Source organism: Nomia melanderi, chromosome 5, assembly GCF_051020985.1.
Source record: "Nomia melanderi isolate GNS246 chromosome 5, iyNomMela1, whole genome shotgun sequence".
Classification (NCBI taxonomy): Eukaryota; Metazoa; Arthropoda; class Insecta; order Hymenoptera; family Halictidae; genus Nomia; species Nomia melanderi.
In genome coordinates this window covers 139,272-165,984 of record NC_135003.1, presented here as the reverse complement: position 1 = coordinate 165,984, position 26,713 = coordinate 139,272, and the positions used below count along the sequence as shown (strand labels likewise).

The window sequence follows — 26,713 nt, the reverse complement described above, 5'->3', positions numbered from 1 at the left end:
ATTACTTTTTATATCAGGTTTCATTGTTCGACCATTTGATTTGGAAAATTGGTAAAATAAAATTAATTCTTTTATTTTTCCTTTTACTTTTAGATAATATAATCTCTAAACTCAAATATGTAAACAATATTATATTACTTTACGTATAAGCTGAAATTATAAAAATAACGTCAGTATAGTACATACTAAAGAAAAATAAAATTTTGTTATATGTTCACATATCGTCGTTTTAGTTTCACATTTGTAGCCATACATTAAAATTCTTTACAAAAATAGTGAGTTCCTATAAAATGTGAATCTTCGACATTTTTGTCCAAAATTGAAAATCATTATATATAATTTTTCCACGCAAGCCTTCGGTTCAAATGTCGCGCGCTTATTTAAAATATACCTGAATACACAAGCAATCACGGTGGTGTCGGCATCTCGAGGTGTTCGGCAGTACCAACCAAGGCAAAACCTTCGCGAAAAGTATTGAATCGATGACGTCACAAAAGACGTGTCAGTGGAAGGAGTAGACGGGGGATTGTGGAGAAGCATGTTGAAAAATGTCCGATTACTTGAATTTATCGTGCGACGTGAACAGTGGTAAACAGACGCGTCTGTGTTGAACGCAACAGTGAACAGTAGTACCAGTGTCGATACGTGAGTATCGTCGGCTCTTGCAGTGTATCACGTGGACGAAAAAGTACGATCGGTCTCGAACGAGTCGGACACGCCGACCGAAATATTTTTTGAAACGTTAAAACCAGTGCTCGGTGTTGTTTTGCTCTTGCGGGATTTGCCTGGACCGGCCCCACGACACGGTAAGTCGATCGAAAATAGGCATCGGTTGGTGAACAGTGTCACTGAGACAGCTGTTCTCATGCACCATACTTTCATCGGTTAAGTCCGCCGTTCGACCGTGCACCTGCGAGTTTGTGAGGTTAGGTTCGTTTGTTCGTTCTTGGTGCGCCGATACATGCGAAAAACTTGTTTTGTGCGCAATGCCCCCAGTGAACGCCCATTCCTCGCGGTCTGCCTTGACAGAATTGCGGATTGATACGATCGATATTGTCAAGGGTCTTCTGAGAGCAACTTTTCTAGATGACATTATGCGCACCAGGCGATCCATGTTCATCCCGTCTTCACGCTCCTTTGCCTGTATTGTTGTATTTCCCGAGGAATATATCTTTCTCCTTTAATCGTATCACCGTTTTTCATTTGAAGCATTACTCTTTTGCAACTATGTGGATCGCACGCGATCGCCAGTTTTGCTTCGAAAATAGTTTCATTCAGAATTATGTTGCATAATCGGACTATGTATTTTATGACGCTGGCAAAGCGTTCTCTCAAGTCCAAAAAGCTGTTATTACAGGGAGAAGACTAACCCTCAACGCGCACATGCGTTTGATCGATTTTTATGCTACATTGTATCCGCCGAAAGAACATAACCAATGCGTGATGGTATTCATTATTTATGTAGTTCTGATTTCGAAAAGTGTATAATATACAGTTCAGATATCTTAGATCAGTTGTGTCATTTTTATTTGAGATTTAAGAATTTAGTATTCGAATTGTTCATTATTTTCCAAATATTGTTTGCCTCGACGAATTCTTCATCCCGGAAATTACAGATTGCATATTTTCTTTCTTTTCGAACGAGTGTACAGAATTTCACGTTGTTTGTAATATTTTCTTCGCATCCATCATTACGAAGATAAATAGAATTCTCTTGTAACACGCATGATATAAAAAAAAAAGTATTTACGCGTGACGTGCACAACCGCTGCATAATCCTGATTCTTCTATATCATTTGACTTGTTTAATTTATCATGCATTATTTTATTTTAGATGAAAAATCCTGAACATAATATAATTTTCGATTTAAAAAATAATATGACGCTCTGTACATATATCATATAAATCGTAATATTACACAATATTAAATGTACTCTCGTGGATATATTGTAACATGACAAGACTCATATGTCTACTGTTTTAATACATCATTACCTCTGTGTTTGTTTTATTTATCATTTAACTTATTTTTCGAAGGATACTGACATAAATAATGTTCATATGCTATTTCGTTCTAATACTGTTACAATTTTTACTCGTGCATAAATAGGCGGGAATTTCAAATCACAAAACATTTAAGTTGTCATTTTAATCATGTAACTTTAGCGTATATTGTTATTCTTATAATTTAATAACTATCGTTGCATTATAACAAAAATTTACGATGCATATTCTATAAACAAAGTGTACAACGGACTAAGACCACTAAAAAAATTTAATATTGAACTGCTAACTCTTTGATATTTTAGTTAATTAACATAGTATTGGAAATCGCAATGTACTGTTTAAGTCAGTTGTTTGAACTCCAATTTAGAACGAAATAATTCGTGTTAAGCAAATTACGTCAAATGGTAAACGGGAAACTGCAATACAAGCGTGTTCACCCTGCATTGAGTGAATCGCCGTTTACATCGTGTCAGGAGAACCAGTTAAAATCGTTTAAAGAATTTGTTGCGGAAGAAAAAAAAGTGTCAAAAATACTGTAATAAGATGACATCATTATGCCATTATTCTTCTTAATATAAAAAATAAAATACAAAATTTTAATATTAAACACAAGTCGTTCTTGTAAATTGCCTAGTGACTTTTTCTTAATTGAAGAATTTGCATTTTGAAATTTACTACAAGCGTAACTTAAATTATATTTATGTATTGTTGCTTTTTTAAATTAATTTTCATGAAATTTTTATAATATAATAATTAAAGTCAGAATAAACTATCTATATTTGAAATATGATTTACTTTCAATTATTTTCTTTGAATTGATTATTGAATTGATGAATTATCATTTCTACAACAGTCTTAAAAATTGTTCAAAAGTAAAGGAAATCAGTGAATATCAAGAATTACTTTCAAAATTTGTATTGCATTAGTAAACAACGACAAAGAGGTAAACAAGCAGAAATTCCTTTCACGTAAGTATTCGTTTCAGGATTATCTTGAATTTTGATCTGAATTTACGATCAAATGTCAGTAAGAAATAATGAAAATTTAAATGCTACTAATTTCTTATGCGCATGAATTAGGTACGAGGTTTGACTTTTACGTCTTTGTCATCCATACTTCATAGTACGCATGCGTACACTTCTCATGAGTGTTTGTATTTCTTCATAAATTTGATTGTATATATTTCAATTTACGGCGAAATTATTGTATTCTTTCAATAATCTCTTAATTAGTAAGCACAAATTAAAATTTTACATATTGGTCAAGTATTAAGTGAAGGACAATAAGGTTCTGACAAAGTTTCAAAAGCTTGTAAGTAGAAAACGTACATGTCATTATCCATTAATTTGCAGTTAAAATTCTAATTAAAAAGGAAAGTTAACTGTTTGCATACAAACGACTATAACATTGCCCAAACAGTTGTTGAACGAAACGAATATTATACATATACTTCCAATACAATTTCTTAAAAATTATTACTGGCAGACCAGTTGTTAGAAAATCGTAATTTGCTTAGAGGTTTTACTTTAACGGAACGTGCACTGTCTGACTCGAAAGAATTGGCGAGACAAACTCGAATTTCCCGCAGAAATTTTATCGAGCACCCTATAGGTAGAGCGTTGCGCAGCAGTGAGGCATCGGCGCCGTCGGCAGCGGTGGCCTCTTGTAGTTTTTGCTACGCCCTCTTCGCATGAAAATGATTCTTCCCCGGCGTGGTGTGGTAGTAGGGATCGTCGACCATTGGTTATCGAACGTTTGACTGACAGTTCGACTATCTCGTGTCGGAACAGCGATGAAAGGGAGAAAGAAAAACAGCTTCTGGCCTCGCATTAACGCCTGCCGACGATCTGGTGCACTTCTCTAACTCGAGTCTCTTTTCTTCGTCGGTTTGTTGGCCCAACACGACGCCGGCTTAATACGCCGATGACTGACAGGTAGTAAACAACTCTGCTCGCCCACCGGGATACCATCTTCGTCATAATTAACTCTTTCGGTGCCAGGCCGGTATGTACGCGCGTCAAAAGTGTTTCTTGCAGTTCAATATTTTCGCTCGACTTATTTGCACGATCCTGATATATGTATATGTGTATATATATGTATGTGTGTGTGTGTGTGTGTGTGTGTGTGTGTGTGTGTGTGTGTGTGTGTGTGTGTGTGTGTGTTTCTTTTTAATACAAAAATTTGTAAAGTTAATTTACCAGATTGGAAAGAATGCGAGTGCTCATTGTTCTTGAAAATTCTATTGTGCACGTTATTATATTAGACTGGGGAAAAATACACCTCAACTTGATTCGATATGAGATGAATTTTGTTACTGTTAAGAAAGAGGGAGTCTGTAGTCACTGTTCATATAGATTTTAGAGTGTACTCTTTAAAAATAATATTCGTTTGCGTTTGCACTTTGTTTTTCGTGTGAATATTTTTTTTGAGGACAATCGATTATTTTATCACTGATACGAAGTGACGAGTGATAAGCGATTAAAAAAAAATACGAATTGTTTATCAAGAAAGTCAAACATTTAAGTGTTGGCAATCACTTGCTTTAGGTTCAAACTACTTCCTCTTTGTAGAAAATAAATCTCATCTGTTTGTAACCTGCTTGGCACTTAAAGGGTTAAAGATTCATCTCTTCTCGTACTTACGCTCGTAAAAGCATGTTTTATTGCTTCCCTGCCAATTACTGTATTTTATAGGTGTAAGAGTAAATCAAGTTATCTGAAACTTTTATACTTAATGCCTAATTTTCTTTTTGGCTAATTACAAATTTTAATAATCTATTTATATATATATATATACTTTCCATTATTATTTTGTTGTTATTTTCTTTGACCGAAGAACCAAACTCGTATGAAATTACGCGTTAAATTCAAATAACGATTCGTTTTTATGAATCTGAAAAGTACTGTTATATTGCAATATTGAAATTTGACACTTGAAACTTCTGACAAATTAACATGTCAACTTCACGTCAGTCTAAGTTATCCCTTCTTGCTGGTTGATTGCTTCTAATTGCCCGTTTCAGCGTCACAGTAATTATTTGCCCGTTACAAGAAATCGACACGTTAAACGCGTGATGCAGTAAATCGCACGGACAAAGTGCACATACGCCATTCCAAAGTTACCGCCAATTCGTTTCATTTGAACGAACCGTTTCGTTTTTAGTGGCACGCGACGCGTGATAAAATGTTGTAAATCCACCAATAGCTTCTTCTGGCGGTACATTCAAAAATAGATTACACTTTTCCCTTCTACTCCGAAATATGAATGTTGTACACGTACATTTTGTATTAAAAAAATCATATAATATTTCCTTAAAAAATTATTTAAATATGACATGTATTTTGGAAAAATTGTTTTAGTTTATTATATGATATATAATATGGTAATGTCAGTTGATGTTATAATAATCAATTGTTCACTTGTGTTTTTTTTTTACAAACTGTAACGAAGATGCAAGTTGCACAATACTTAACCGTACATTCTGTTATATTGTTATGAAGGGAAGTACATTTTGTTTGCTAAATACACTATTGAAAAGTGCGTCTGATTTCACGAAAACTTATAAATATCGAATACCTTTACAACCTTATTTGTAATGTATAATTACGTGTAAGTGATACCTACCTACGTATTCGAACACTAAATTAACTAAAAATTGTTACAATGTTATAATTCTCATTATAAATTTCATTAGTATCCATACTTAATCGATAAATATTATTGGTGTCGTGACATCCATATTATGTCATTTAAAATATACTTGTCCTTTTTTTAGTGGAATATAAATTTATCCGATTGTATCTGACTTACATAAATGAATCAAAATCCATTAAATTCAAATTCATAGCATGCATGTGCGAATGTTTCAAATCATTCTTCTGTTCAAAATCAAACTCTCATAAGCAAAAGCTATAATCCGAAACTTCAACTTATTTTTTTAATAAAAAAACATCGTTGCTTCCAGTTACATGATTACTATCGTAAACAGGAATTTACATACATACAGTCATGAGTAAAAATCAACGGTCAAACGGTGAAAATGGTATTTAATGATGTTCAGTAAAAATAACTACATTGTTATGTAACTAAACGTTATTAGATATTTATTTTCAAGATATATAACTTATTTCATCAATGTTTGAAATTAATATTTATATCTGTGTTACACTAAATTGCAATTAATTAGTAAGTCAGGTAATTAGGGAGGTACGAAGTAAGTGAATACATCACAAATGTAATTAGTAACTACTGTTATCATTATAAATAACTAGTTATTAATATTTAGTATTTTTGCTTTTGAATTTAATAATTGCTTGTAAGCATGGTAGACTATTTACTAATTCTTCTATGCATTTTTTATCAATTGTTGCAAATTCTAAATTCAGAATATTAAAAAATTCTGCTTTCGTATTCCGCCTATTCAGAGGAATTTTAGAATCCAATGAACGCCACAAATGTTCAATCTAATCTGGGCTCTGAGCTGTCAATTCAGCTAATTGAACACCTGAATCTTGAAAAAATTTCTTTGTTCCCCTTGCAACATGTTTTGGTTTGTGTTATCTTGTTGCAAAATAAAATCTTTATTAAAATCCATTATAAGTACTATCCTTTTAAATTTTCAGTAAATTGCTTTAATATATTTCTCTAATTCATTGCGTGCCACCTATACGTATTAGTGTTCCAATTTCGTTATATGAAAAACACCTCCACAATATGAATGTGTCATCTCTAAATTTTAATGCTGACGTAATAAATTATTTTTTTAACGTTTCGTTGGGCTTTCTCCACACATGAATTTTCCTTTTCAATCGTTGCAACTCAAACTTGTTTTTATCAGGGCCAATTATTTTTTCCTACAAGAACATTGGCACATAACATACCTTATAGTAAAAGAAAATCGTTTCTTTGTTTTTGTTTTTTCATTAATGTAAGGTTTGCAAGTACGTAACATAGCTGCACGGCATGCGAAATTCATGTAGCTTGCGTCTTACAGGTTTTGTCGACACAGTTAATTTTAATAATTCTATAATTTTTCGAGATACAGTCCTCGTATATGGTGGTACATTGGTTTCTTCATCCATAAGGTCTTCAATTATTTACGGTGCTTTTTAGTAAAAAGTTGATAAACAAGTTTTGTATCGAACTTTGCGATACATTAATTCGTTTAGCTACATTCCGACAACTTAATCCTTTTTTGTAGTCTGTTATAATAAAATCACGAATTTGTGAAGCAATTTTCCTGTTTTCGGTGTTTTAATAGTTCTCAACTCTACCGCCACGGGGACTAAATTTACGGAACGCGTCGATTTGTGTGTGTGTGTGTGTGTGTGTGTGCGTGTGCGTGTGCGTGTGCGTGTGTGTGTGTGTGTGTGTGTAATTATATGAATATGTGTTTAAATTGTCTACTTTTAAACACCTAATTTTCAAGATTTAAATGAACGAACATCAACTTTTCCACAAACAATAGAAGAAACTGTACAATAAATGTACGTGAACCTAATGGTAAATTTGACTTGCTAGATGTTTGTTTGTATCTAATACATGTAACAGTCCCACCATACAGGGTGCATTTACATTCCTTGATTTTAAATACTTTGTTATCAGATGTCTACCTAAGAATAGAGTTATAATTGTCATTAGGCATATCTGTTTCGGTTGTGGTTCTTCAAACCAATATAATGTCGGTTCCGAAGAACCGGAACCGGAACCGAAACCAAAACCGGTATACATGCTTAATAACAGTTATGACTTTGTTTTGGTTCTTCTTAACTATTTCAGTCGGAACCGATTTATAACAGTTTCAGACAGTTATTTTCGACATCTTTTCAATCCCTGTTTACCAGCTTTATGCATCCGAAGTAATTTCTTTAAATACGAATACAACTACTAATTTCAATTGTTGAATAAATAATGTGTACACCGTGAAAATACATAATTCGTAAAATTCAAGCACATAATTATACAACTATCATCAATAGATATCGTTAAAAGTCACTTTTACTACCTGTTACTCCACTCATTTTTATCCACGACTGTATACCGTTATATACACCAAAGTTCACTGAAAATAATGACTCGATGCAGGAACATTCCAGTGACAATTGTTGTTTGTATCCGCTCGATAAGAAAATGAAAACATTGAACCTCGTAACTCGAACGGATAAAGATAAAAGGTATTTTCGAGTGTCGGCAGTCTCGTAAAATAGAAACGCAGATCGTAAAGTTATCCGGGCTTGACGCGGAGGACAACATCGCGAACGTTCCACCGATTACGATATTTCGATGGACAGTATAGATCACCCTCGGGGATATTTTTCTTGCGCCGGTTCTCTCTCGTCGACTCGTTAGAGCATACGCGTCGCTTTCATGTCCGGCAACAGCTGCGTTCAAATACCATCGCGGCACCCAAGAATTCGAAAACGATGTAATGCGTCCGTTTGAAGGAATAGAATGAAGAAGAGCGGTACTACTACCAGCCACCCCCTCTGCTCGGCCCTCGCGTTTGGCACAGCGATGCGAAATAGAAAATAAAACAACAACCAAAAGAAAGAAGGAAGAAACGAAAGTACCGCATTTTCATCAAGCTGGAGCACTTTTAACAGAGGACTTTTATCTTACCTCTTCAGCTATTACGAAGGGTAGCTCTACGGTATACTGAAGTGTCCCGAAATATGCTGAATTAAGGATATTAATGTACATATATATATATATGTGTGTTCTCGTATGGAAGATAAGACAACGTAGCAACTGAATAAGTTATACTTTTATTTATTTTTATAGAAAAACTTAAAGAGAACAGGAGTTGCGCATACACTTTTTCGCCTACATACAAAGGACTACCTAGTTGAAAATCAGTATGATGGTGTTTAATAGCGAAAGCTTTGAACATTGAAAAATGAATCAACTTGGACAGTACTGGATAATACTTTATGAAAAAATAATTCCTGAAGTCACTGAAATTTTGTTGAAATTATTTTCTCTAAGGAAGAACTGCTGCAAAGACATCTAAGAAGTATTAAGTTGAAAATCTTCCGGTATCATCAATTCAAATTGGCGAGACTTCGACATCTTTTGGAGTAAGACTGTGTATTTCACGAAATGTTGAAGAAACAGGTGCCACAATGCATCAGCCATATTTTCAAACGGAAATATAAATGTATCGCGATATTGAGAGATGTAATTAGCTGCCTCTGTTTATTTGCGTAAACAGCCGGGTCTCTATTAACCCCTCAAACGAGTATTTAAATGTTCTGGATCTAGTGCATCATTAACATTATCTTTTTAACTTTAATCAACAATTAACTATTAATTGCTAAGCGACAGGTAGTGTTGCATTACGTGTCTCCGTTTATTCTTGTAAACAGCTGGGTTACTCCATTGAGTTCTTCAGCCAGTATTTCAGTATTCTAATTTTAATGTATTGTTCATTCATACCTTCAACATGCAGTTACCATTAAACGCGAAGACATAAGTAAACAAAACTGAATTGTCTGTGATGCGACAATACCGATTCAGGATGATCCATTAAAATGTACAATTTCATTTCTGAAAATGCGATTTGATATATATGGATCATCAATATTAATCCTTGATAAATACGTGATCAACCCCATGCCTTGTAATATTGAGGTAGACTTGAAACGATGGTTTCATATTGAATTTAATAAATCACATATTATTCATTTCATTGTTTCGTTATCAGTATTTAACCTTCCGAGTAAAACTCAACTTAAAAATAATGAACGTAGAATTTTTCCCCTCGGAAATTATTATTCAGGGATATCCACTTATCTGAACCCGCGAGCACCCGAGAACAAACGCGACACGCACAAGCACCACCGTGTTCGTGCAACGTCATCCCTTTGATGGTGAAAATTTTCAATATTGACCCGGTGCACATTATTACCCGATTTATAGTGTGTTTAGACTCGTTTCCAGCGGGAGAACATCGGGAGTAGATTAACGATGTTTCGATAGCATAGTTATAAATTATCACAAAAACTTGATTTTCATTGGTAAACGGTGTTCACGGGGATTACATTGTTTCCTAGGGAAATCGCTCGTGTGTGTTATCGAGTTCAACCCTTCTCAAGTTACGGTCGTCGATCGGTATCAAAGACAACGTTATAACGCACAGACTAGCGTCGTTTACCGGTCAAATCCAGATTAATTTTATTGTTAACAATATCTTCATGAAAACGTCACCAATCGACTGAAGATTTTTTGCTGATAAAAACGAATCGAAACACGCAACAAATCAAACAATGACGAGCATTATTCATTTTCATCGAATCAATGTAAACATAAAATATTAACGGACAACAATGAGGATTAAACGACGTTCATTTTTAGCAAGAAACTGTCGTGAAATATAGTCGAATGCAGATAGCATGTCCGTAAATCGTGCCGCATTATTGCCATTCGCGCGTAAGGATTCCCAGTTAAGTGGATAACTCGGTATTTCAACCCCTTTAACTTGTTTATCAATGAAAATCGATTAAAGATTTGTTACGGCCAATTTTCGTCGATCCTGCACGAATGATTAAAGAAAGCCCACATTGTCAGAGTCTAAAAGTGAATATAAAAGAACAATAAAAACCGAAACAATAGCTACATCGGAAACGAATGAGGAAGTGACGCAAGGTTACTCGTTGCACAAGAAAAAAAGAATAATTCCCTCAACCATCGATCAGTTTATGGTATTCCGCACAATATCTCTTCCGTGTCGATAATAAAATCCATAAAAACGGGCTTGTTGCGTAAAGAATGAATGAATTACAATTCCACATAAAAACATCGATGATGGTCGAATTACATAAACAACCCTTGAAAGGCTCTATAAAAATATTGCATAAAAGACGTCTCGAGCAATAGATAAAATGTACACATTGTACGCTGTCTATTTTGTTCATTTCAACTTATATTAATTACATTCGAAAATATTCGTTAGTCAATATGTTTTCAACAGCTTTCAAATATAAAGACTTTCAGTCGTACGTAAGAAGAGTCAAACTTTTACATTTAACGTAAAATGTTAACCCTTTGCACTCGATATTGAAATAAAATACCTTTGTTCCTTAATTTATGTATATTTTCTCATTAGTTTCAAGGGATGTCGTCTATATCTCATCGGGAAATGTTGAATATTTCCAATGAAAAGCTTTCGAATGCAACGGGTTAATGAAATTAATACAAATGTTTATTTACTACTATTCAATGGTACACGAAAAACGTAGAAGTACTAGTAAGCACAGTTGGGAGATGTACAGCGAAAAGACACAGGGGCAATATGTGTCCTTTTAGTTTACAGTTTTATAGTTTTGATTGATTACGCGCAACCCTATTGGCGAAGAGGAAATACACGATCGAAAATCTCAGGAATCAGGACATCAAACCAACAAGAAACTGGTTGGTAAAAAATGAAAACTGATCAGGCGAATTCGTCGACCTAACCATAGAGTGATCTCCTAGCAGTACGTTTCCCGCATATAATGTGCCAAGAGCCTTAACACTATTGTTATTTCGATGAATGGCGTTGGCCATGACATCGAGGTTGGGGATGGCGAGATCGAAATGGTGGGAAAAGGAGGAAAATTTGAACGCGTTTTAGTCGAACCGATTCGTAGACGCAGCTGCGGGAACACGGTTGCACTGACCGTTCACCGTCAGCGATAATATTTTTAAATGAAAGTGGCGAGAGACGACCGGCACAATAAATATCGGGTTTAACGGAAAGACGCGAGCGTGGTGGAAGCACCACTTGCAAGTAATGGTACTCTTTCTCTCTCTCTTTCTCTTTGTTCATCTTCTTCTTTTTTCTTCTCCTACAAGGTTCTTCGTCTGTTAGGGTGCCACCCTTCTTTCCGTTCGCTGCCTCCCTTTGCTACCGTTCCTCCCTACCTGTCTCTTCCTCTTCCGTCACGTCGTTACGCGAAGACGTTCCTCCCATCTTAGATCTAGAGGTACCGAGAACATTCATTGCAACGCTCGAACGTTGACTGGGACATACATTTTTATTTCTATAATGTTTTTTTACATCGTACCTGTCCGAGTAAGAGTGCATCAACAATGAATACAGTGCTCCTTTTTATTTTAGTGAATTCTTTAATCGGTTCGTGTGAAATATTATTTTCTCCAAAGAAACTTTAATAAGGATATCGTCATGATGATCAGATTGATTGGTTTCGCACTTGCAAATTTTTTGCGTTTTTAGAAAGTTTTCGTAAGACTACAAATTGTTGAACTTTGTCGGAACACTGGTTGCGATAATAATAATCTTTGAGGGGTTCAACGAAAGAAACCAGTGCAGTCATGTCTATATAGTGATTCATATTTATTATATTATATTTTTCATAGTTGGTCAACAGCCTTTGTGACAAGTTTGAAAACTTAAAGAAAATTACGTCGGTGAAGAAGGCAGACTGTTCGCATTTTGGCTGAACTCTGATTATCATTATTGGTGGTGAATCCAGTCGAAAGTTGTTTTTTCCACTATTAATATGTGGTTAAAGTGTCTTTGAAGTGCTGCTTACAAATTATAACGCGACCTGTGTTTCCTTTTTCACCGTTATTAAATTAATTTGGAGATGCAAATTCGCGGCCATTATGGGAAATTACGAAGAATTATGTGCGGGGTGATTCGTAATATTCTTCGCACGATCGATCGAATAATTTGGGACATTAAGGTTGTCCTCGGGGAATTCTTTCCGAAGAACGTTCGATTATAAAGTGGAAAGGAAATATCGTATGGTGTAATCGATTTTTTTAAAGTAAAGCTATTTAAGCGACGCGGAGGTCTAATTTGCTTTTTTTTGTCATCAGTAAAATGCTATACCATTTACCGTTTAACTTTACAATCATTTTCTTTCTCATTTCTCCAAAAAACCCAATGCTCTATGAAATCTATAATCTCAGTAGCTAGTTTGTGTTTATTATTCTCGAATTACAGTGTAGAACTTCTTAATTAGTGTGCCACAGTCTAATCATGCTCATTACGGTAGGACCTCTATAACGCGATTAAAATATGGTCGAAAAACAACTATGAAAGTAAGATTTTCTACTGAAAACTGACGCAAGCTATACCAGTACCCAAAAGGAGAATTTCACGCGAAATCCATAAACGTGAAACTCTATATCGCGGAATACTTTAATCTCGTTTTGGAGGGTTCTACTGTAATCTTTAGTTGAAACTGTTTGTTCTGAAATTATCCAACAAAATTGTCAAAACTTCGTTGCTTACAGCGAAATTTCATACAAATTTAGAAAACATTAAAGACCGTTACATTTTCACTGAAACAATTTGTTGTTATGTCCACTATAATTTACTAAATACGCAGAACACGAAAAGGTAATATTTAAGAGGAGTTTTCACTGTTGAGCAACCAAAAAGCAGCAAAGGCAAAAGGCAATAAGGATATAAAAAAATTTTTCAAGGCTCGGAAAAGAATCGGAATGTTCGGGTCACCGAATTGTCAGTGTCTGATAAGCGTATTGGGTCGGATTACCGTGATTTTCGTTGGGTGTCGCCGCTTTGTCACTAAGAGTGTCGCAGTACTTTATTTATTCATACCGAAGGGGACGTGTATGGCGATCGAGGAAAATTCAAAAGGAACGTTCGGAATGGGAAGCAGAACTGGTGCCAGCAACAGTGCTGATGGTGTTGAGACCGTCTAACGATGACATTTAAATGCAGTGTGCCGCGCATCGTTTGGTTCTCCGTGCCGCCGCGACGATTCTCTTCCATCTCCTTCGCATTCTTTTTTCGTCTCGTTCACTCACTCGCGCTCCCCGTTCCAAAATACCTGCGAACGTATTCCTCGAATAAATAATATTTCCCTTGCCCCTAATAAACTATAATTTCTCGATAAAACTCCTCGTTTACCTGGTTATATTTCTTCTGTTTCAGTGAGCTACTGTGAACAAGGTTCTCCGCGTAGGTTAAAACGGTCATTGCATCACAGGCCCCGGAGGACCTGGGCAACGATGGATGGTGCCAGACAGGAATGATAGGTAAAACAAATGTAGGAGTACTTGGAGCACTGCCTTGCTGCGCATGACGACTCTTCACGGCAAGAGATATAGTGAAATACAGCTTTTCCCCCCGTAACGTCTCGTGATTCGGAAAGTCTAATGAAACTCTTTGGAATAGCGGGAGGTATTTTGTTCTTTAATCACCGATTGGCTGTTATTTCGCGGTAGAAGATACATGAGAATACTTCGGAGCAAGGTCTTAAGGAGGGCTTCAAAGAGTAGCTCGTCATGGAAGGAACATTGTAACATTATAAGTATAACCAGAGATGAACAGGTTCATCTGATGAAAAATATTAAAAATATTCTATTCATCAAGAATATTGGAATAAATTCATTATTAACGCTCGCGCCTTCAACATTAGTATCGAGGAATTATATTTAATACGGTCAAAATTTCAAATCTCAAAAACGCATTATATCAAAGATTATCGAGATAGATAAGTCGTTTAGTCTGTTCAGGCATAAGCCTGATACATACAATAATATTTGGTTTGTCCACTTAACATGGAAGTTTTGTGTGCCAGAAATAGGTCTAGAAATACCCGCAATCATTGGACTGTCTCTTCAGTCTTAGAGGGGATACGATTGCCAAAAATGACCGCTTGATGAAATTTTTCAATACTGACTTAGCTCGCGTTATTCTTCCATTTACGACGCGTTTAGATTTATTTCTACTAATTGTAAGAGAAATTTCTAATTTATTGGTGATGTTACTATGATGATATCGTATATAACGAAAAATCACAATCATCTATCAATCAAGTAAGAATGCAGTCTCGGGTTTAGCTGATAAATGCCAGTAAATAGTTTGTTCCAATGTTGCCTTTGGTACTGACCAATCACTTTTTAACGAATAAATTGAATATATTAAATTGACGGTGAAAATGTCGTTGCAGAATGCAAGAGGGTAGCACCGCCGTGGCGCTAGCGATGGTGACTCCTGGCTACGATCAGGACCCTGCAAGTGGGGTTGCCGATTACACAACCCATCAGGATCAAGCCCAATTCGAAGCGGACAAAAGGGCAGTCTACAAGCATCCCCTCTTCCCGCTGCTCGCGTTACTTTTCGAAAGATGCGAACAAGCTACTCAAAGCTCGGACAACTCGACGTCCGAAAGTTTCAATATGGATATACAGGCCTTCGTCCAACACCAAGAAAGAGACCGAAAGCCGTTCTTGATCAATGACCCCGAAATTGACGGTTTGGTGAGTCCTTCACGCGTACCCGTGTACAATACAACGAATCGTATGGCTGACAATGATCGACTCTTCGTTAATCCATTTTGCATAGACGAACTGGACTCGTGGCAGGCAATTGAATAATAATACATAATAAATCATATTTCAAAAATAAATAAGAAAATACATATTAACATGTTGGATGCCATGGGGGTTACCAGTGATACCAACCGAATCGAATTACTATAATTCATTCGATTAAACGACGATTATTTGAAAACTGTTCGATACTGCAAGTAATACTACCTATTACTAATGCAGGAGACGTTCAACGAGATGAAACTGCAATAACAATGATGCAGTTCAATTAAATAATTTCATATTACATTACTTTCAGTTTGTATATATTTCTCCGCAAAATCTTGCAGCACTCAACGTGTTAATGTGTTACCATTTCTGGTTCCTTTTTTTTTCTAAATGTGTTTTTACATGTTTAAGGGAAATTATTTATCACATCTTGTTCATAGTAGATGTAAAATAATAATAATAATAATATTACACGAATAGCTTAAGAAAGAAAAGACTGCATATTGAAAATACTCGAGTAATTTCAATTTTTAAACGGCTAACCGACAATAGCCACACGACAAACTGGCATGGGGTCACTTCTGATCCATGTCAGTATTTTCATTAAGCGTGCTTTAAAGCACAGATTCTCAACCTGTATTCCGCGAAACTCTATAGTTGTGCGATTAAACTTATTTTCGAGTTGTAATTAGTTATTTAAAATATATACGAAACATTTTCAGAAATAAACTTTTAAACAATATTAATGTATGTATTTCGTGGAGAGAAATATACATTTTTTTCCACGTGGAAAGGATCCCGCTGTTAAACTGAGTTGAGAATCGCTGCTCCAAACTTAGATTTTCGCTGTAACGCATTATTTAATAATGCTTACAGTCTACAAAGAAAAATTATATTAGAAAAGGAAAGATAGTTTACGCTGAAGACAATTCAGTAATAAATGACGTCGCCTCGTTCGATCGTTCAAAAACAAAGACAGCGTTTCCCGGCGCGAAACAAAAAAAAATAATAAATGACGGATCGTATCAGGGAAACGAAAAGAAAATCGATCGTATCTGCGACATTGTTTTTTTTCCCTCTCATGTTGTTGTCTGCCCATCGTAGATGATCAAGGCGATACAGGTGCTGCGAATTCACCTACTCGAGTTGGAAAAGGTTCAGGATTTGTGCAAGGACTTCTGCAACAGGTACATCACGTGCCTAAAGAGCAAGATGCAGAGCGAAAATCTGCTCCGCAGCGATTACAGTCACCATGGACACGACATGGGTCCATCGAGTGGCAGCAATGGCAGCAGCGGCAGCAGTCCTTTGCAGGTTAGATATCTTTTCATCTTTAAGGCATCCTGGCCTGCTCCCCCTTACCTACGTAGATATCCTTTTGTTAGTGACGTGCAAGAATCGCGGGTGTCTCTTTAAATACGCTACCGACTTTTCTTTTAACCCCCGCCCCCTTGCTCAACTCTTGCAGCGTTTAACACTATCAGATCATGTCAAGTTGTATCCCTCTAGTAAAATAATTAATAATTAACAACACACACTCTATTTGTCGCATTTATAAATACTTCAACATTTTCCAAGATCCTTAACCCTTTTGTTACTAAAGGTAACCACACCGATCGAATATAGAATTGTTGCTAAAACATTTTCTAAAAGTAATCATAATAACACAACGTTTCAGTTTCGTGCGATTTAATTTCGTAAAACGCTTATTAATTTCAAGTGATTTGAACAAGAAGACAATAATTCGTATAATATAATAATTGCGGTTCAAACATCCTGCACGAAGGTAGCGTATTGACGGTCATTTTTGACGTAATGAAAGGGTTAAGAGTTTATATACATATATACCTTGTACAACTAGTAGTTCGTGGGGAAGAACAAATTAGTACCCTTCAAGACTAGTTAAACTAACCGCATGTACTATAATATACTTTTAATGGGAGAGGGGGGAAACGGAGGTATGATTTATACCGTGAACCATTTTCATTAGCTTCAAGTTGTTGTCTTGAAAAGAATTGTCTCTTCTTTCGAATGTACAGATAACAATATATAAATAAGCAGTAAACCAGGTTGTGGTCGTCGACTACATCGTCACGTTTGCGTCGATATTATAGATTGCCTTTACAACAACAACTTTAACAGTCATTTTTGCGACATCTTTTCATTAAAGTAAAAGTTGTTCTTCAAGATTAATCTTAAACGTATAAGTGATACTCTTTTTTTTTTTTAAATATTTTACACGAGCAGAATAAGACATTTTTAATAGTGTACAACTAATGTGCTGAAAAAGCTTCCGCCTCTTAGCTATACTTTCCAGATTCAATGTCATTTCAGTATAAAGTATTTTTCATCGTATAAATCACGCTTTGCTAAAATATTACAAAATCTCAGTTCGTTTTTTAAGCCAGTACATAATCAAGTTATCCTTAAATAATTGATACGTTTTTAATTTTTAACCAATAGTAATTATAAACTAATACCGTATAAGGAACAAATTCCGTAACTCTTATGTCTCTAAGAAAAAGTCTTCTGAAGGGCTGCTGAACACTATATAAATTTTACATGAAGTCCTATAAGATCTCCTAGGTAAAGATAGGCAATACAGTGACATATCGCGAATTTTGATGTTTCTGAGAGTTTGACTTTCCACTGATGCTGGCTACAGGTTGTTTGCTATGAAAAAAAATTAACATGTAAAGCACCTTTGAAACTGATTAATTAAAAACACATATACATAGAATTGTCTCTTTACTTAAAAAAGACGGGAATTGATCAATAAGTAAGTTACTCCTCTTCCTTTCTAACTTTCGTTCTAGAAAGAAAATTTTTAGCAGTTGTTAAGTGAAAACACTGATGTAACACATTTATTGATATACATTTGTATCATACAGAAATTCATACCTTAAACTACATTAATCAAAGAATATCCCATGAAAATTTCATCCAAAATTGTAGTACGCGCTGTTACACAAATTCTACTGTGAAAAAGTCGAACGAAAATTTTTGGAATCGCAGCACGTAGATAAATTTCTCGTTAGGACAAATGCTTGTTATCTGAAAATTTCAATCTAAACATCTGAATAGGTAATAATAGATAGTAGAAACAATAGGTTTTATGCACTAATTTTTGCTTTGGAGGGGGCGGTAACTTGCTTAATTGCTGAGCCACATGTACATAAGAATACGTATCTGGAGGGTTGACGTTGTATTTAGGGATATACAATTGAAGGGATCGTTCGAGGTATAGTTTTTCACATGTATAGTATAAAGAACGAGCGATACTTGCGCGTCGCTCGAAATATTATAGAACCCCACCCCTGCTCTCTGACGGCTAGTTGCGACATATATTTCCCAGGTGCTGTCTTCTACAGGCAATGATGTTGAACCGGGAGCTAACGGATTCAGAGTGAGCAGAAGCGACACCCTGTCGGAGAACGGTGGCGCGAGTCAAGTGGCCGCGCAAGAGGAAACCGGTAACGACAGGCCGCCGTCGGCGCGATCATCTTCCACTGCTCAACGTTCGAACAGATCCTCCAGCCAGGAGCATGACGATCCTCTGTCACCCTCTACGGTACACGGGAGCACGCCCCTTTCTCAAATCGGGGTGCATACCTGTGCACCAGTCAACGATATGTATCTTGGTCAAGGTGAGCTTCCTCCGTGTAAATTTCCCTCTTTGAGTTCTTATTAATGGCCGATTTTCATTTAAGGTCCCTAATAAGTAAGTAAAAAGATAAACTGCATCTTAATGTTTTAGTTTTCTCTTTCTATACATTGTTGTCTAAAATAACTGTTGACCTTCAATTGGTAAGATGAGGTCAATATGACCCATTATCTTCTTTGAAGAATAAGAGCTCGCATGTGATTGTAATTTTATGTGTTATCTATGTATTGTATCTGAAGCAGGTGAACTCTTTGGGTATTGCATCCAAGTAATGGAACATCAATACGAATACATTTGTACAAGTTATTTCAAATATAAGCAAGGGGCTACGATATTATTAATGAACATAACTATAATTTACTATAATTCGGTACAGTTTACTAAAATGAATCATTTATTGGTTTTTATTTATACCCTTACAGTCTTTAATTGTAAAAGAGTCAAATTGGCCAGAATTTTTCTTACCAATTAAAGATATAATAAATACCTTAAAGCAAACTCCTTTAAACAACTCACAACGTGAGCCAGTAGGTGAACGCCACAAGTATTCTTATAAACAATACATCAAAGAAATGTCGTTTATAGATGGTATGGACAATGTGATTACTGGCGACAGAATATATTTAGAAGAAGCTGGTTATTGGGGCCTTCTTGCATTACAAGAACATGAGAATGAATACATCGATGTGGGAGATGCTAACGACGAAAAGTACCTTGGTTAGAAAAAATTGCTTAATGCTTGAATGTTTATAGTCTTTGTCTAGATATTCAAAAATTTTTAACTGAAACAGCTATGAGAAATACTCTGAAAAGAATTTAAAAGAGAATATTGAATACGGAGTACTGGTGAAATGTATTTTAACAGATTTATAACAGTTAATGACTCTTATTTAATCTGTTTAGATATCACCGTGGCGGGTTCTCCTTCTCCTGCACCCAGTGAAGACGAAGACGAAGGATGTGGCACTGGCACTGCTACTTCAAATCACAGTAGTACTCACGGAGGTAGTCATAGTAGCATTAAGAAAGGAAGACAGAAGAGGGGAGTTTTACCTAAACAAGCTACAAGTATCATGCGAACTTGGCTCTTTGAACATTTAGTTGTACGTATGCCTTTTATTTAAATGTCTACCTCTGTATAGTTGCTACCTGTCAAGGTATCCATTCCATCTCAATTAACATAACTTCTTTATTCAACAGTATTCACGATGCTGAGGCTCCTATAGCTCAGGTTTTTATAGGTCTACTAAATTTCTTTCGCGTTCACGTTTCTATTTAAAAAATATATTGAATTCTAATTCTGATTCTCATAAAGAATTTCTCTAGAAAAAGAATCGTTTCTTTTATTAATTTTATTAATCTGCTCTTTAAAATAACGCAACTTTATCCTAAGGAGTTTCGTAGGACCATAAGTAATGTCGATATTTAGGTGTTCTTATTTAAATAATCAGTCCTGTATAACTCTTTTCTGCTATGTTGTGTAAAATCATCGCTGTCGGTACGCCTTAACCCTTGGAGCGCTGAGGGCGCATTTATACGCCCAGCGAAAGCGATCGGTGTAAACTATGGCCGCATATATGCGACATCCTACACGGAGAAAAGCTCAGAAGAAGAATCGGAGGAAAATGTAGAATCAATTTGATGTGGTTCATTTTGAAAATTTGTTCCGACGAAATCGATGGCTCGCGTCGAAAGTATTCAGCACTCTAAGGGTTAATTGCGTGACAAATATTTATTTAGTTTACATGAAATTCTTATATAGTATGAAAAACTGTTTGATTTGTTATAATGATATTATATATAATCATGATAATTCCTATGGAATTGACAAAGCCCGGAATTTTGCCCTTCGCAGAACAGAAACATGATGATAATAATATCAACAATATTTTACAGCACCCTTATCCCACGGAGGATGAGAAGCGTCAGATCGCAAGTCAAACGAACTTAACGTTGTTGCAAGTGAACAATTGGTTCATTAATGCTCGTCGGCGAATCCTGCAGCCGATGCTCGATGGTGCTGGGGCAGACCCGGTGCAACGCGCGGGTAAACGTCATAAAGTCTCGAAGCACGTTGTTCAACAGCAACACGTACAGCAACAACAAGCTGGCGGCTGGCAATCCGAAGACTCTGGGAGCGATTCGGGCTCCAGCGACGGTGAGGGGGGTGCCGATAGATCGAAAGACGGTAACGATAGCGACGAAGATGATCTTCACTGACCTTTGTCGATCATTGATACGTCAACCTCTTTACGGTACCTTCGAATCCAGTTGCTCATTACAGTATTAAGGTATTCGAGAATAGATTTCGCTTTAACTGTCAAATACGTAATTATTCTCGCGAAAATCAAGGGTATATCGGACGAGGTTATCACGCTCTCTTATCGGATCCAACAATATTTGATCTCTTTTTACTACCATTGGACTTATGGATTTTTGACAATTGTCACCTTTATTGTGTTATCTATTTTTCCGAACCAAGAACATTCAAATGGAATGGTGGACATTGAAAGGATTGTACAGTTTAGTCGGTACGTCTGTTTCCGCGTTCTTCGTAAAAAAAATCTTAAACGCAATACAATTTTCACGAATTTCTGGGAACTTATTCGTACCAAAAGAGATGTTAAGTTTTGAAATTATTATTGTTTCAGTAGTTTGGTTAATTCGTCGAGATATACAACATGATTGAAGTATTTTCTTTAATTAGTTTTTTTTTTGTTCCTTTTAAGTGTTTCCCTCTTTCATTGAAAATTATTAACTTATATATATACATACATATATAGATTAGAATCGGAAGATCTCATTTCTTCTTAACAGATCACATTTTGCATTCTGGAGCATATATTGCTCCGTGTGTAATTGATGTTAAGTAAATGGAAAAAGCAAATTATTTTTTAAACGGTTAAAGACTTCGGACATTTGCATTTTGCACTGGAAATTTCATAAAAATCAGTATTTCCGAAAATCTGCAAATCTTTTCTATAAAGCAACCTAGAAAAAAGAAACATTCTGCTTGTTTGCATTCAACAAATTATATTTAAGAGATTAAAACAGGTTGATATTGCTGTTTATATATTTTTATATCAAGCTTTATTTCAAGCAAAGTAAATTTTTTACAAACACTGTAAAGAAAACAGTAATTTATCTTCTGAATTTGTAAACGCAATTTCAATATCTTATTAAAAAATTAACGAATTTATACTATACTTCTTAACCGGTATTCTTTAATATCACGCATAAAAAATTTAAGTAAACATGAATTTACTTTCTCAACGCAAAAATTGCATGGTGTTTAAATGATATATATAAAAAAAGAAACTTAACTCTTTTGTTCAAAGAAATGAATATTTCTAACCAGGAATAGATACATCTGTAAGAAATTCCTAGTATTTCTATAGTACTATTGAAATCGTCCAAGTGAGACTATGTATAGTATAGTAAATCTTCTAACGATAACAAGTGAAAGGTCGTTTTCAAACCGTTCTAATTAAAAATAAGCTACGACGATATTGTATTACACTTACCGTTATAGACAAGATATTTTAACGATCGGTCAACGATTCAAAAAAGACGAAAAAATTTGTCGAGTTATCGATTAACTTTTCGAGTAAAATTTCATCAACAAGCTCGCACTATTTTTGTGATTCAACGAGCCCTTGTGCAACGGATATCGATCGGTCACTAGATAATAGCAATCTTGATCTTGTATTCTTCGTGCCATTGAAGAGCGTGGTAACTTCCGCGTTTAGTCTTTGTTCAGCTCTGCAGTGTCGTGACATAGCAAAGTGCTATCCCTCCAAGATAATAATAACAACAACAATAATAATAATTAAATATTAATAATACTATTACGATTAATAACAACAACAACAACAACAACAGCAACAGCAACAACAACAATGATAATATAATACTACTTTAAATATATGATGATTATATTTTTAAACTCTAAGTGTCGTCTTTGAACGCGTGTACCGCAGTTTTAACGAGGTTGTGGTACTGCTGTACATAACTATACACAGAACTGTTAGAAATAAAGGGAGAAGAATATTAGTGATTAATCTGAAGAAGATTAACGATATACCTTTTTCTTGTATCTGGAAACGAATTCGAATTAAAAGCAAAGACAGAAAGAAAAATTTTAAAGCCCAACGACAAGAGCACATGCCATCTTAGGATTAAGTGTTCATACATTCGCTGTCTGCATATGATCGTTGCGTTTTACTTAAATGAAGAAATAATCTCTAGATCACGAGTGCTGAATACTTAGCAACTTGTATACTTTTTTACGCTATAAATCGTTAGCAGATGCGATGTATGTTTTTCGATTCGATATTGTCATCGTTTCACATTCTGATGATCATCCTTGTAGATATAACCTATAAAAGTTCTTCCTATGTACTTGTCTTCGATTGTCCTTATTTCCAAGCGTTCCGTCCATCGCACTTCGAACCGTTGAAACCTATCCTAAGACCGTCGACTGACTTGGAAATGCGATTCTAAATGGACAAACGTTTCCGAGATCGATCGTTCAAGTGTAGAATAGTAGCTTGCCGAAATCCACTTATTCGGGTATAATCATCTTGTTTCTAGCAGCGAACTCTCAAAATTTTTGGAATTTTTAACGCTTCATCGATTCGAATCATTGCACGCTGTAAAACTGACAATTACAAGGCATCGTGTACAGATCCTGTGAATTTTAGCAGCAACAGAGTATGTTATCTGTTGTAAGAGCGTAAAATTCGAAAAATTTTGGAATTTTCGAGGCACGTGGACATTAACGTGGTTACTTTTTACGATGAGATACACACAGCAGATTTCCTTAAGCACGTCGGCGTCAGTGATTCTCATGATATACAGCACACTCACACTGTTTCTGTGTGGTTTCCACAAAACTGCTAAGTATAACTTGCGACTACAGTAAAACCTCCATTATCAACAATAAAATAGAAGAATGTAACAAATTTGTATTTTCAGGCATTACTTGTTAAACATTTCCAATAAGCTCTACGATTTAGATGTATTTTCACCAAAGTGTTTAATTAATCGCCCATTCTTTGTCTCTCGTCTTTGTATCCCAACTAACGATTCTTAACCAGTGTCCAGTTGATTTTCTTAATTCTTAATGTCACAAAGAAATGTTGCGGCGATAAAACTAAAATTATACGAATAATGGAGGTTTTCTTTTGTACATGGCTAAACAGACCGAAGCTAGTCCATTAATTGCAACGCATTGAGGACGGACAATTAGCACTTAATTAAACGCCATCGACTGATGAGATTAAGTCGTAGATATGCAGCAATAGAAGACGAGCATGATAATAGTGAATGAAAATCATGCTCCACCTGATCCTCGATGCGCTCAGAGGAGAGAATGTCTCGTACAAGAGGTCGATGCTGTTGATTAGGTCAGTCACTACTGATATCCTGAATTCTTCCGGTATCGATGTACATAGCCGACTGGCACAAAGTGCTTCCATTAGTGGCTCCACGAGCTTTTCCCGGGCATCCTAGACGAACCGATTCCAAAAACCGTTGCTGGTCGCAAAATTTTGAGGAAGTTCCGAGACGGAAGAATCGAGTCGAATGAGAGGCGTAGTAAAACGATATTATCAATTGAAGACAGCTTTTACAGTATAGCTCCATATACGGTGTAGTGATGTAAGTGAGACAGTCGAACGATCGTGGACACACACACATACACAGAGATAGAAAGAGATAGAGAGGGAGAGAATCGACAAAGTAAAAAGGGGACGCGTTGATTTAAATGTACGGTAACAGCTAATCCGCCCGTATTATTTATCGCCACTTTCTGCGTTGTTTTTCCTCCTGAGCGGGCTGTAACGAAAGTAGGTCCCCGATCGATCGTGCTGATGATTAGGTCGCTGTTTACAAGTACCAGCAATAACATGCACTTTTCATAAATGATATATAAGACTAAGAGAATCGTCGGCTCGTATCGCGAATCACCTAGTACGGGACTATACTGTACTTTGACTAATTATAATTATAAAATAACGATAGGCTAAGAGGTAGGTTGTAAGGCTGAACCACGTATACGTATGTGCTGCGGCACCAGACGACTGTGATAACTCGGTGGGCGGTGCCCAGCCTCCTACTTCATACTTGTATACTGAAAACTATGAAATACTTCAAACTCACACTCACCTACACACAGACACGCGCGCACACACGCACACGCACACACCCGACACAGAAACTGACTTACACATACATGTGTAGAAACATTTACCGAACAGGTTGAATGTATGTTTGTAGAGCTTGCATTTAAAAACTGCTAGTGGATTCATAAGCTTTTTACATGTAACATTCTCGTTGCATATACTCCCAAAGTTTTAGTTGAATACTAATTATTGTATCGGAACAGATTTGCGTTCAAAAATACGTTGGTATATTTGTAAGAATAAAAGACACATTAATATCGAAAACATGACTTGAAAGCTCATATTCAAAAATGAAAGTGTACATTTCATTGCCTTATGATGTTTCCAAAATTTGCATGACCGTTGTAGTGCAAAGATTAAGAATTTAAATCGATAAATCATTTCGATTATAATATTATAATTATTCGACTATTTATACGATATTCGTGTATCGCTAATCTTTATCCTTTTTCTGTTATAAATCGGAATATTACAAATTATTACCTACCATATAATTAATATAACAACAAAAGTGTTTTCGTAAACAAAGTCCCGCATACTTTGTTATTCTTTATTATACCATTTAGGAGACATTTAAAAAGTCACGGTTGTTCGTTTTAATCTTCGAGAATATTAAACTAAAATTTGAAAAATCAACTTTCTCAGCCTTCCAGGTGCATACGAGTATATGCTGGAGGATGAACCTCCAGAAAAAACTCATCTATAATGCTATTCAGTATTAGCAATTTACGTGCAAGCTCTGTCCAAAATATTTAGGAAGATAGGAATGGACCAAGAATGATGCAGTAATGAAAGTTGATTTTGTTACAATTTTTTTACGATTTTTTCAATTATTTCTTCAATTTCGAGTTTTATTATAGGTGGATATTAAGAATAATGCCACTGTTATTTTTCTATTGTTTTCCGTGTTATCGTTTAGTCTTTTATTGCAACATTTTAATTTAAGTGACTATTTTATAACGATTTTCTTTAGTACTTCGTGTTAATTTTAAGTATGTTTCTTTTGCACACTTCTTATGTTCGGAAAAAACATTTCGTACAGAGTTATACGGATTTTCCATTTTCATTTTCTACTTGCGCAGTAATGTACAGAATTTTTACGTTCTGTTTCACTTTTCTTTCTATTCTTTCTATTCTATATTCTGCTTACTGTTCATCAATAATTTGTTAAATTTCCTTCCTTCGGTAATATTATTTTAGTATGGGTAAATTATACAGATCTGTTTGATGAGCATACTACGTTTCGTATACAGTAATATGTATTTTATTTATTAAAATTGTCTTGTACGCATATTGAAAAATATTTGTACTCTTTGATATTGCAAACATGTACGTACTTACGTTCATGTTCTAATATAAAATTAACGGACTTTCCAAGGTCCATTCCTAACTTAAGTGAAATTTTAAGTCATAAACTAAACGTATTACATACCTACATAATAAAAAGGAAGCATAAGTAAACAACTTGAATACTTTCTCGTGTACATCAAGATCCTGTTACATAAGTTGTTTATTGATAATAAATGCCGTCACGCTTGCAATATGTTCTCTGACTTTTAT

General features: G+C 35.4%; 1 protein-coding gene across 4 annotated transcripts; it reads left to right on the top strand.

Annotated features, from left to right (window-relative positions):
- The first annotated feature begins 469 nt into the window (after window positions 1-469).
- LOC116424804 (homeobox protein PKNOX2) lies at window positions 470-26,694 on the top strand. 4 transcript variants are annotated; one of them, XM_031971693.2, is made up of 8 exons: window positions 470-806; window positions 13,914-14,017; window positions 14,935-15,244; window positions 16,409-16,618; window positions 18,660-18,951; window positions 19,554-19,685; window positions 19,872-20,071; window positions 20,865-26,694. In XM_031971693.2, exons 2-8 carry the CDS (start codon window positions 13,995-13,997, stop codon window positions 21,186-21,188), a joined length of 1,491 nt encoding a protein of 496 aa, XP_031827553.1. In that variant the 5' UTR covers window positions 470-806; window positions 13,914-13,994; the 3' UTR covers window positions 21,189-26,694. The 4 variants fall into 4 exon arrangements, with proteins under 4 accessions (XP_031827553.1, XP_031827550.1, XP_031827551.1 ...); XM_031971690.2 differs by lacking the exon at window positions 19,554-19,685 and having other exon boundaries at window positions 471-806; XM_031971691.2 differs by lacking the exons at window positions 470-806; window positions 19,554-19,685 and adding an exon at window positions 3,662-3,942.
- Window positions 26,695-26,713: the final 19 nt, after the last annotated feature.